At 42.4% G+C, this 11979-nt stretch overlaps 3 protein-coding genes across 5 annotated transcripts; 2 read left to right on the top strand and 1 right to left on the bottom strand.

Moving 5' to 3' along the window:
- Positions 1–262: 262 nt before the first annotated feature.
- LOC148318827 (surfeit locus protein 4) lies at positions 263–5622 on the bottom strand. 2 transcript variants are annotated; one of them, XM_088281412.1, is made up of 6 exons: positions 5297–5622; positions 3491–3677; positions 2486–2562; positions 2366–2409; positions 2080–2266; positions 263–1605 (listed from the first exon to the last, which is right to left on the bottom strand). In XM_088281412.1, the coding sequence occupies exons 1-6, from the start codon at positions 5342–5344 to the stop codon at positions 1339–1341; spliced, it is 810 nt and encodes a 269-aa protein (XP_088137538.1). In that variant the 5' UTR covers positions 5345–5622; the 3' UTR covers positions 263–1338. The 2 variants fall into 2 exon arrangements, with proteins under 2 accessions (XP_088137538.1, XP_088137537.1); XM_088281411.1 differs by lacking the exon at positions 5297–5622 and adding an exon at positions 4982–5141.
- psmd5 (proteasome 26S subunit, non-ATPase 5) lies at positions 4672–10054 on the top strand. 2 transcript variants are annotated; one of them, XM_088281409.1, is made up of 11 exons: positions 4673–5125; positions 6243–6523; positions 6909–7053; positions 7563–7676; positions 7752–7880; positions 8082–8191; positions 8280–8422; positions 8500–8691; positions 9059–9168; positions 9247–9387; positions 9483–10054. In XM_088281409.1, exons 2-11 carry the CDS (start codon positions 6351–6353, stop codon positions 9738–9740), a joined length of 1515 nt encoding a protein of 504 aa, XP_088137535.1. In that variant the 5' UTR covers positions 4673–5125; positions 6243–6350; the 3' UTR covers positions 9741–10054. The 2 variants fall into 2 exon arrangements, with proteins under 2 accessions (XP_088137536.1, XP_088137535.1); XM_088281410.1 differs by lacking the exon at positions 6243–6523 and having other exon boundaries at positions 4672–5125.
- A 239-nt stretch (positions 10055–10293) lies between these two features.
- Positions 10294–11819, top strand: timm10b (translocase of inner mitochondrial membrane 10 homolog B (yeast)). The gene is given in 4 exon segments (XM_088281002.1): positions 10294–10535; positions 10650–10745; positions 11254–11472; positions 11474–11819. Coding segments are annotated over 4 exon segments (372 nt in total). The 5' UTR covers positions 10294–10508; the 3' UTR covers positions 11504–11819.
- Positions 11820–11979: the final 160 nt, after the last annotated feature.

Here is an 11979-nt window from a genome sequence, read left to right as displayed (position 1 = left end):
AATTTCACTCAAAAGTTGAATAGCTCCAAACTTCTTTTTTTTTAATGACTAGTGAAAATTGTATTTGAAGAGGAATTGAAGTGGAAGTAATTGCTCGTTTTGGGGGTCCCTTTATTTTCAATACCCATCTGCCACTTAAAATATTTGCAGTATTTTGGGACCATTTGAAGGGCTTGTCATTAAGTAGTCACTCTGTATTTGATTTAATTATTTTCTGACATGAAATTCCAAATTTGAAAGGGAAAAAATAAACAATATAAAATTCAGAAAATCAAAACAATATTTTATTTTCATGTAACTAAGGCAAAAAATACTAGGCAGAAAGAGAAAAAAATTATCTGCTTAGTCCTCTTTGCGTTTGTGGATCGCAGAATATGGCATTTGACAAAACATGGATAGAGCCTCCTCCCACCTGGAACTCCAAACCCCTCCCCTCTATAATCATACACAGTTCACGAGACATACGGAAGCAAGGCGCCCAACGACAAGTCCTGGCTCTAACAACCGCAATGTGATTTCCAAATGGAGCATGTCAATCCACCATTTTGTACATCATGTACACAAACGCACAACCCCATCGAGACAAACATGGCTTGTCAGTCAGTTGTTTGGCTTGAGAGTACAACGCTGCATGGAAGGCGGGACGTGAAACCCGGAGAGTCCAAGTAAGTCGTTGTTAATTAAGTGTCCCCACAATAGATTCTCATTCTGGACATGATCAGCATCCATGCTGGCAACCCCGACGACTGCATTTTCTCCCTTTTGCCAAGTATGAAGGTCCATCATGCAACAGGAGTTCCCAAACTTCAATTTTTAAACGGGTCCCTGATTGTCATTTTCTGGATCATCAAGCAGGCACACATTTTCTTAACAAAAGGGATTTTTAATTCACATCTGTGTTCGCTTTCACTAATTATGAACAACAATTTTGCAATGTTGGGATCCTGAGAAAAAACTAATTTCAATTCGCGAGTCAAAAAAGTTTGGGAAATCCCAATCCATGATGACGCCAATAAAACAGGTTCGTGTGCAACCATTCACAGACCAAAGAAGAATTTTAACTTGAAATATACGGGCCTATTTCACCTTCTTCTTGGGAATAGTATATTAGTTGAGAAAGAATATAACCGTGTTCGAATGAGAAGAATGACATGAAGAAACATAAAAAAAATTCTAAGGTTTTGGCCGAAAAATAATTGAAAACATATAGAACAAACCCTGCGTATCCAGGTGAACCAACAGAGAGAGCGAGAGGGATGGTGGGCAGGAGGGGTGGGGGTCTTTGAGTCCCGGTCGGTGATGCTGTGCATTTGCTTTCTTTTTTTCTCTCTTCTCTCCCTACCACTCTTTCTTTTTCTCGTCCATGGACACGCCTCCAGGCCCGAGGGCCACCACCAGCAGCAGGCCTCCGATGACAGAGGTGGTCTGGAAGAAGTCATACTTGAGGAAGTCATGCATGGGCTTGTAGACGGGGATGGTCCAGAAGGCGTTGAAGTAGACGTTCATCGCCAGCAGCCACAAGACGAGTGTCAGCGCCGCCAGCTTGGTCTTGAAGCCGATGGCCACCAGGATGATGAGGGCGGTGCCCACCAGATTTTGCAGGATCTGTAGATCAGAGGAAAGGTTCAAGGGGGAAGGCGGGCGTGGAGGTTGGGGTTTACAATTTACCAAGCGGATCAAACCATCAGAGTCATTTCTATGCACCCTACCCTCAGCTTTAGTGTCTTTTTGCGCTCTTTCGCTAACACGATAGCTCGGCTAAAAATGTCTTGTGTTCTAACATGGAGACTCGCACCTAATAAAGGCAAGCAGACAATATTTGTACAAATTCGTTTTTATGGCTAAATTTAGCTGTTGTGGCTTTTAATAAGGTTTGTGCCGTAGTCCAGAAATGACAGTAATAGCCAGAATTACCCATAAGAAAAGAAAAAAAAAAAGGATTGTACATATAAAGAAGTCAGTGGCGAACCAGCTTTGCATACAAAATTGTGTCATGGCACTTAAAAAGATACATTTAGTAAGCTTGATGAGGACGCCATAGATTTCTAATTGAAATTAACAAGTGGTGTGAGTACTCACAGAGAAGAAATTGGTGTCAAAATGGACCAGCGACATGAACATGAGAACCAGCAGAATGCGGCCGCCCAGCTGCATGTACTGTTTGGGCGAACTCTCGCCCATGGACGGCACGCCGGCAAACATGCTCTTCCCTTCTGAACGTGACTCGGCCAGCAACAACAGGAGACCACCACCCAAGGCCAGGTTTCTTCAAGAGGAAGGAGGAAAACTCAAAATTACACACTCAACCCTCCAAAAAAAAAAAAAAAATAAATCACTTGGACAGATAACTATGTGGAGGGCTTACCTCATCAAAAATTTGATATCCCATAAAATGCTGTAGGCAATAGTCTGGTGGCAAATACAAAAATATATTTCAGATACGAGACAATGTTTTTGTTCCACATTCACAACTATTTGATGTCACCTGTAGAGCTATGATGCCAAATAATCCAAAGCAGGCATGCTGTACAAAATTTCGGCTGAGGATGAGGATGCAGCCACCTGTGAGGAGACAGCAAAAGTTCATCTCAACCTACCCGGCGAAATGGCAAAACGACAAAATTTGCCACTATCAACTGTGCGTACTTGTATTGGGCATGTTTGTGGAGAAGAAGAAAGAAGAATGAGACGAAGAAGAAGGAGGACGAGGAGGACATGGAGACTTTTTTTTGTCATTCTGATTGAAATCATTCCGAATGAAGATCTCTGGTCACCTGTTTAGATCTGACGTGAGCTTTTCCGATCCGCCGTTTACATGCTCCACCCTGTTAATCAGATCAGCCGCGTTACAGCCGTCTGACACGCGGAGATCGACGTAAACATCACGAGATTCCTCAAGATGGAATTCATTCTTTATTTAGCACAATAGTCGCTATTGTTTGAACACTTTTATCAACGCAGCAGCTTGATAAAAAACAAGTTACCAGGACTTTAGCATTTTTGAATAAGGCCAGGGAGGCCAAGGCCGCAGGACGGGGGACTGACTGGCAAAAAAGGGTCAAGTGCCCAGCTCGGTCAATCAAATATGACGCAAACGTGCTTCAAATATTTGGGAGAACTGTGCGTGTGAAGATCAACAATAAAAAGACAATATTAACTCTTAAAATTGACCAATACTTTCAACTTTTTACATATTACAATATAAAATGCGTCAATCAAACATTCATTCACAGCCCCCTCAAAAAATTGCATTGAGGGAACAAAAAAAAGTCATTTGATTTGATCTTCATCATTTTATTACTCAGGTACATTATTATCCGATCTGAATGTTATTCTGAAAATAAATAACAAAAACCCTATTGGTTCAGCCTCGTGAAAAGCAAAGGAGTACTCGGTGGCAATTTAAAAGTGCTAAAATAGCAACTTGGGAACAACCTTCTGCAGCCTAACAAGGAGTTTCTGATCTTGCATTATCTTAGCATCCACTCACCGAGCTGGCCTAATAGATTAATGAGCACGAAGCACGTCGCCAGTAAGTAGCCACAGTTCCATGTGTTGTCGATGTAGTCCCGCTGGTCGCTCCACTGGAACCACATGCGGATGCCATCCTCCAGGAAGGTGCTAATGAGACACAGACGCGCCAGGTGAGGCAGGTACTGTTTCGTCACCCGCAGGAACTATAAAATCAGGAAAGACAAAAGAGAGGATGAGCAAGCAAGTCATAACAACAGGTTACACGGCCGCCGTGCTTAACAGAACCCCAAAACAATTGCTCTTTTGGGAAGGGCCAGGTTGCCCGGGCTGAAGGAATTCTCCGTTGCCAAATTATGCGGCGGCAATTAGTAAAGCTCACAGAGGAATCTGCTTGCCAGTTAGTCATTACGCGGCATGCGGCGGAACAAGTTGTTCCTACTTTGGGCCAATCAAAATTGGACAAATTGCGCACAAGGCTCGGGAATCAACATTCCCCAAAAACAAATCTCGACAGCATTTGAATAAGAACAACAAGCAATTTCAAAATCAAATCGAGCCTCCGATGAACTACAGGGAAAAGAAACAAACCCTCGACCCACCAATTCTATGCAAAAAACAGACGTCCAGCAGGTGTCAGGGGTCAGTGACACAAGAGCAAAACAGTATCAACACAGTGTGTAATTGTGTGAACACGCTTCATGACACATCATCAACCCATCACTAGTATCTACTGTATATGTTTAATATGTCTAATTTATATCACATCATATGTAAAGTGCTTTGTTACAGTTCCAGCTGTGGTGAAATGCACAATGTAAATAAAGTTGTATTCTATTATATTTTATTATGTTACTATTTCCTATTATTATTATTGTTTATTTGTTTGTATTATTATAGTTATAATTATAAATATTATTATTACTATTATTAAATTAGACACTCATTTTACTCAATTCACAAAGTCTCAATTACACTCAGAAGATGACGGAGGACTCAGTACAGGTCTACGCAGGTGTCTAGCCCCGCCCAATCCAAGAACCACGTCAGCACAGCCAGTGCCTGCCAACCAATCACATTGCAACAAGTCCCTCCATGACTACAGTGTGAGGCATGAATGGACAAAATGGGAGCCAATCCAAATACGTTTCCATCAAATAGTCCCGGTTCGACACTTAAATTCTTTAGTTTAACTTTGCAATGCGAGGACAGTGTAAAAATAACAACATAGTGCAATATAAACAGAGTTAAGACAACATCCTTTAATCTTTCACTTCAGCTCTCGCCTTAAGATGCAATATGATAATGAGTGCTCATAAACACACATAAATGCCTATTTGAGAGTAGTTTTATCGTTAAAAAAACGTGGCACAGAAAAGGGGGCTAACTTTGCCAAAAATCACGCAACACTGCCAGTTAGGCAAATGTGAGCTGCAACTTGCTCAATAAGTCCGGTGACTTGAAATCCGCGAACAGTAGCAAAATTGTTAAAAACAACTTGTATTCGTACCTCTTGATACCGGCTATCATCTGGCTGACACCCTGCCGACACGCACTGCATCTTGACTGGACGACAAGCGACAACTTCTCACTTGAATGAAGTGCAAGTGGAAGAAGAAGAGGGCGACACGACGATAGGATTGCCACATAACAGGTTTGTCATGTTAATTAAATCGACGACAAGGCGGCGAGCCGTTCACCTAAACGCTAGTCTTGAAGTATTTAAGTGTCAGGACGTCATTTTTTTTTGGTTCTCGGCCCGAGTGCAGGGTTACAGCAGCGTGCATTACGGAGCTAGCTGGCGCGTGCTAATAATTCAACTTGCCTGGTCTGCCACGTCTTCGGCCGTGCTCATGAGATCCTCCTGCCCCATGTTTGTCGAGCAAACGGGTGTTTAATACCAATTAGAAAGGCTTTATCCGACACACTTTGGAGGCTCTTTTTCAATGCTTGCTCGAGACTCCCCTCCGCGTTGACGTTATTTACTTAAAAAGATGTGCCTGCAGCCGAACTACTGCTCTTTGCAGTGTTGAGGAAAGGCCGCCTCCGCCCCACAATGCACCGCGATTTGACGAGCCAGAAGCTGGCGGTCTGGTCCTCCTCCCCGCTCAGCCTTCACGCTTCTGCAACCGTCGTGTGCCACGTATGCGAACTCAATCTCGCCGGGAGTCTGACGCCGTGATTTGTGTTTTTTAACATGTTATTAATAATAACCAAAAGTGGCAAAAATAGCCACACTGTGGACTTAAATAAAAATACAGGTACTTGAGTTTAAAAAATGTTGTGTTAAAAATGTGGGAAGTCAGGCACGAATACGTCATTACTGTAGCCTACTATTTTGGGGACCGTCTAAAACGGTGGACGGTCAACTAGTTTTCAAAGGTGCATACTTGGAAAACTGGTCCTCGCAATAAATATAACAACTTATTTTTTTAGACAAATTTATCCATTTACGAGTGTGTTTCACACAGTGTTACAAATCACAGAAAAATGTGCACTTTTTTTTTACAAGTCACACGCAAGAGGATATTCCCACTGCCCAAATCCGGGATATAGTTAACCCATTAATAGGAAGTCAACTCCCGAAATTTCTTTATAATAATATGTTCTATGTGGGCTCCACAAGTCGAAACTCAGCATTGTGATTAATATTATGTTTGTGGTGTATAAACCTTTTTTTATATCTCAGTGAGCAGCCTGGTGAATTATTTAAATGTATTGGATTCCTAACATGAGCACCCAGATGAATTCATTTGTGACCACCAATGCAGCGTCAAATTAGGCCACCAGACGGCGCGAATGCTACTTGGCGTGTGCATCGCCCACCATAAAACGATAAAGAAGAAGAGTCGCTGCTGTAAATGTAAACAGAAGACAGAATGGCTGCCTCGATCGAGAGTTTGCTGGAAGAAATTTCCAACACAGAAGTGCCGATTGAAGAGCTTCAGTGCCTTAAAACTGCACTCTTATCCATACCCTTGAGTGACTTGAGGGACTTTGTTAGCGGGCATCGCTTCGAAGTGATCTTCTCTTTGTTAAACACAAATGAAAGGTTTGTATGACACTATTTTTCTCCGCGGTCATTGTTATGAGCATGTATTTCACTTTGTCAGTCTTCTAACATTCAGCGACATTATTATTCTGATTACGTATTGAAATATGAGCCAAGAATAAATGTGCTGCCTTTAATCTATACAGTTCTGTGATGTCATCATAAAAACAAGATTGCCACTGGAGCAGTTTTAAATGTTGAGAAAATGTCTATGTGCAGACTAAAATCTATTGCTTTTGTTTTCGACATTGCTCTGCGGTCATTGTAATGCTATAAATGATATTGCAATGCCATACGTAGCTCGCAGTCCTCCACCTAATGGTTGTCATTGAAATACTCCAATTGACACTCATAATGAGACCACTGGCAATTTCTGCATTGACAGGGAGCAGGTTGAACTGTGCGTGGACATCCTCCAACGCATTTTAATGGCCTGCAGCCCCCTGCAGGTGGTCCACAACTACAGAGCTGAGCTGCAAGCAGGTCTGACGCACCCCAACGACACTGTCAAGATACTGACTTTGACTCAGGTAACCAGCTTGCCGACAGTGAACTATGAAGTTTTATTTATTTATTTTTTTTACTCTGTTTGTTGATTTCAAGTATCTGGGCTTCGGAGTTAACTGAGATTGACTTTCCCATAAAAATACACATCAGCACAAATACAGTGGAAGCACAGACAGTTGTCAGGACTGTCCTGTTACAGCTGACCGATAAAAATACACACATTTATGGAAATGCGCAGTTTCACAGTTTAAAGATTACTCTTATTTTCCTTGATTTTAAATGCAGTGGTAGATCTCAAAAGCTGCTTTAGGAGAGACAAAGTCAAATTTGAGCTGCAAGAACCTGTTTTGTAGCACCTGTGCAAAAATAATATTTGAAAATGTTTTCATTTTTTGTGTGAATTTTGTCACTTTTGGAAAAAAACATGACATACAGAATGGGTCAAATTAGACCTGAACAATTTGCAAAGCAGCACAAATGATCAACTTCAGATGGGTAACTAACCTGTCCTCTGTTTTTATTTTTTTTTCAGGTGGGTAGGATGGCAGAGCACCCGGATGCCGCGGTGGAAATCCTCAACAGTCGTGACATCATTGTAACTGTGATGCGCTCCATTGCAACGGAGAACATGAAGGTGGCAAAACAGGTACGCGGCGACTTTGCAATTTGCCTCCAAATGAATTGATGTTGATGCTTCCTAACGTAAACGAAACGACTGCAGGCCATCCAGTCCCTGTCCAAGCTAGGCCGCACCCAAAGCGGCGTTAACAAACTTATCCTCAGTGACTTGGTGAATGTTCTGAAGGACGTGATGACCGTCAGCGACATCATCCGATATCGAGTCTATGAGGTATATGCGGAAAAAAAGATGATTTGATCCCTTGCTGAATTGGAAACAACGAAAATGACAAAAGCTTACTGATTGAAAGGAACATTTTTTTTCCTTCCTTTTATTGTACTTGAGTTAAACGTGGGCAAAAAAGGATTCAGCAGGGGATGAAATAATTGTCTGTTTGTAACTTTAGTTTTATTTCGATTTTTTTATTCCCAGCTGGTTGTGGAGATCTTGTCGGAATCCTCGTGTTCCCTCGGTTTCTATGCCTGCCCCGAAATCATTGATCAGCTCATTGGAGAATTGACAGGAGACGATGTTTTAATCAGGTAATCAGAACGGACATTAAAACAACCCAAAAAGTCACTCAGAGTTGCCTTGCGGATGAAAAAGTTGAGGTTGATTTTTACGTTTCAGGGCCACGGCCATTGAGATGGTGACCACGATTGCCCAAACTGAGCATGGCCGAAAGTACTTATTAGGTCAGCGTGTCATGAACAAGATTGCCAAGATGATGATCGATGCAGACGCGGATCCTTTCTCCTCATTGTATCTGCCGGGTAACAAAATACTCCCTCTAAAACGTTTCATGTTGGCTGTCAAGACTGCATGTCTGATTGCTGGACCCTTTCTGCAGGTTTCGTGAAATTTTTCGGCGTCCTATCCTTTGTGCAAGGTCCGCAGCGGGTGTGCGAAGACTACCCGATCTTCGGGAACAAAGTGTTTGAGATGGCCGTAGACCCGGATCCCGTGATGGTCGGCGTTGCTCTGGACACGTTGGGACTGCTGGGCTCGACTGTGGAAGGGAAGCAAGTGCTGCAGAAAACGGGTGGGATGGATTTGAGGGCGCATCTGCTCTAGACGTTTTCTTTTTAATGGTCAAATGCATGATACTTGTGTTTTGAAAGATTGATAAGATCTCTAATTGTCTCTTGCAATATTACAAATGTGATAAATGTGGGCACATGTATAGCAAGGGTAAACGTTGACAGATTTTTTTTACTTGTAGTACCAAAAGTGACCATTGAGAGGCCGTATACCATCAAGCCATGAAAGCGTTGACAATTTCAAGTAGTTTTGTATGAAGTCATGATTGACAGTGACTGGAGTAAATATTTTACAGTGAGTGAATATGAAGTTTTTTCGCAACTAATGATACAATTTACTCTTCAAATTTCTTCTCGGTGTGACTTCAGGTGACAAATTTAAGTCGGTGATGTTAAGGATGAGCCAGCTTGCGAGCGCCGGGGCGACCGAACTCCGTGTGCGTTGCTTGGAGGCCATTTCGCATCTCCTTACTCTGCCGGTATGTTTGTGTCCTCTCAAGAAGCTTTATGTGGGAGGGGGGAAAAAAGACTTGACGTTTTTTTTTCCCTCCCTCAAGCCGGAGCAGCAGACCGAAGACCTTCTGGCATTGACAGAGTCCTGGTTCCGCCTTTTGTCCAAGCAGCCCATTGACATGATTCGTGACATCAGCACTCAGCCCTTCCCGGAGTTGCATTGTGCCGCCTTACGGGTCTTCACTGTAAGCGCTCGTGGGATTTTATCAAAAGAGCACAAAACACAAATGGAATGAATCATTTCTCGTCACATGTTTATCAGTGGCCTTTTGTCTATCAGGTCATCGCCGCTCAACCGTGGGGTCAGAGGTTGATGGTGAACACGCCCGGTTTCATGGAATTCATCCTGGATCGTTCCACCGGTCAAAGCAAGGATGCCAAAGACGCCAAGTTTGAACTGGTGGGCTCGCTCTTGAGTTTGTCGAGCGCAGCGGCGATTCTGGGTAGCCAGAATTACATTTCACTCAAGAGCTACCTAAGAGAAGGACCTTACTACGTGTCTGCAGTAGCCGCAATCAGCACGGAAGGAGCCGAGTGAAGCGTAGCAGCCAAGATGATGTTTACGTTCAACCTTCATTCCCGCTTCATAATGACATTCAAACGACCCTCTCGTCCTGCCCTCGACCATCTCATTTTTGCCCCTGTGAAATATTTTTTCAGCCAAGTAACCGCCGCAAAGCATTTTTGTGTAAAAAAATTTTAGTGTCTGATTTATTAAACTTTGGAAGCTTTCAAATTTCATTTGTATTGGCCCACAAAAAAATAATCAACATAAAATGTCCTATTTTGGATCATCGAAAAGATCTGCAACTTGTGAGCGTAACTCCAAATAAAACAATCTTCAACATCCAACTGGAATTTTGCTGACTCTGGTTTGGCCTTCTGCCCAAGTTTTTTTCAGAAGACTTCCACCACAATTTGCAACGTGAAGTGATTGACAGGTAACGAGAGATGGCATGTGACAGGTGGGGTCGAAGCATTCTAGCATGGGGAGAATCGAATGAAAACTCCACTGACACTATCAATCTTGATCTGTAGGTGGCGGTAATGCGCCACTTCACGATGTAAACAGTCGCTAAACCCAAAAGAAAAGAAAAAAAAAACGGAAGCTACCAAACTGTTCCACAAAGCATGCCACTGCGCAACCAAAGTCGCCTCGTCCTTTTACCTTGTATGAGCATCGCCTTCCTCTCTTCGGATTACTTTTGGCTTTTGAATGAATTAAATTTTTGCTTGCTCTGTTCTTGTCAAGTTAATAATCGCGCTGGTGTTTGAGCGAACAAGATTACTGAATGGGACAAGCGCGATGGATCACGAGCAGCAACTGAGAAACGTAAGTCATCCTTGCTCGGTTGGTCAATTGTCAGGTCGTCGTTGGCAATGGAATACTTGACACCTGCTAGCGTAATTTTCTGGTAATAGTAGTGACTTTGATCTTGATTTGCAGCTGCGTGATTTCCTTCTGGTGTACAACCGCATGACAGAGATCTGCTTCCAACGCTGCACGAGTAACTTCAACTACAGGAACCTCACCATGGATGAGGCAAGGACTCGGGAGAGCCTCTCCATCCATTCATGTCACAGGCATACAGTGGAGAGGTCCAACAATTATATACATACATACACACACGTACACGTTGTATATGTTTGTATTTTTAAAAAAATCCTAAAATATACGGGAATCTTTCCCAAATTTTCCTCCCCTTTTCCATCCCATAGTGCTACACTGAAGATGTAGAATTTATTTTGGACAAACATTCCATCTCACCCAAAACAAACGAACAAAAAAAAAAAGAAAATAAGTCCACCAAATTTTTGCCGATTTTTCTCTTAGTTGTAATTTCAATACTATGGAATGAAACCTTTAAAACAACAAATGTTTTGCCCGCAATTCCCATTCTTTATTACAGTCAGCATTACGGGACGAAAAAAGAAATTCTTATTTATTATAAATGTTAAATTTGTCTGCTGATTAATTGCTCCTCTGAATTCAATTCAGCCAAACTCCAACTCCAAAGTCTTATGCATGAACATAATGTGTGATTGTGCAGGAGCGCTGCATGGACAACTGCGCGGGGAAGCTGATCCGCTCCAACCACCGCCTGATGGGCACCTACGTGCAGCTGATGCCCCGCATGATGCAGCGTCGGATGGACGAGATCGAGAGCAGGGCCGCCGAGAACGCCAAGGCAGCAGAAGCGGCCCAAACTGCTAATGATGCCACGGCAGCGCCTCAAGAATTGCAGTCGCCGCAGCCAGCGACCGACCAATGACGTCCACATTTCACCAACAGAGACATGAATGCTCCAGCTGACGGAAAATTCTGGAATAGAGAACCTTGTCATCAGGAAGTCATGCCTTCTTGAACGGCTGATCTTTCGGGTTAATCAGAACCACTTGAAATGGTGACAGGTGTATCCAAAAATCTAATTATTAGCATTTATTTTTTTATTGAGGGACAAATAAAAAAAAAACAACTAACTATACCTTCGTATGACATTGAAATACCCAGCTAACTTTCTAGAAATGACGAAATAGTCTTAAAGAAATATTAACCCAACAATAACCATGAAACGAAATGATTGTTGAAATTAAAATAAAGGTCACTTGAACTAAATGCCCAATGAAACATTTGAGATCAATTCAACTATAAGACTGGAATAATTCAGACATCAAATAAATATCAAACATTTGAGTTGTAGTCAAATAACGATTGGAATATCAAATAATGCGTGAACTACAGACTTAGGGGTTGAAATGTCTAGACATTCCATTCC

Source organism: Idiotropiscis lumnitzeri, chromosome 18 (genome assembly GCF_059441095.1).
Source record: "Idiotropiscis lumnitzeri isolate Australia: NSW breed Sydney's pygmy pipehorse chromosome 18, RoL_Ilum_1.0, whole genome shotgun sequence".
In the NCBI taxonomy this organism is placed as follows: domain Eukaryota; kingdom Metazoa; phylum Chordata; class Actinopteri; order Syngnathiformes; family Syngnathidae; genus Idiotropiscis; species Idiotropiscis lumnitzeri.
This window is presented reverse-complemented; position numbering and strand designations above follow the sequence as displayed.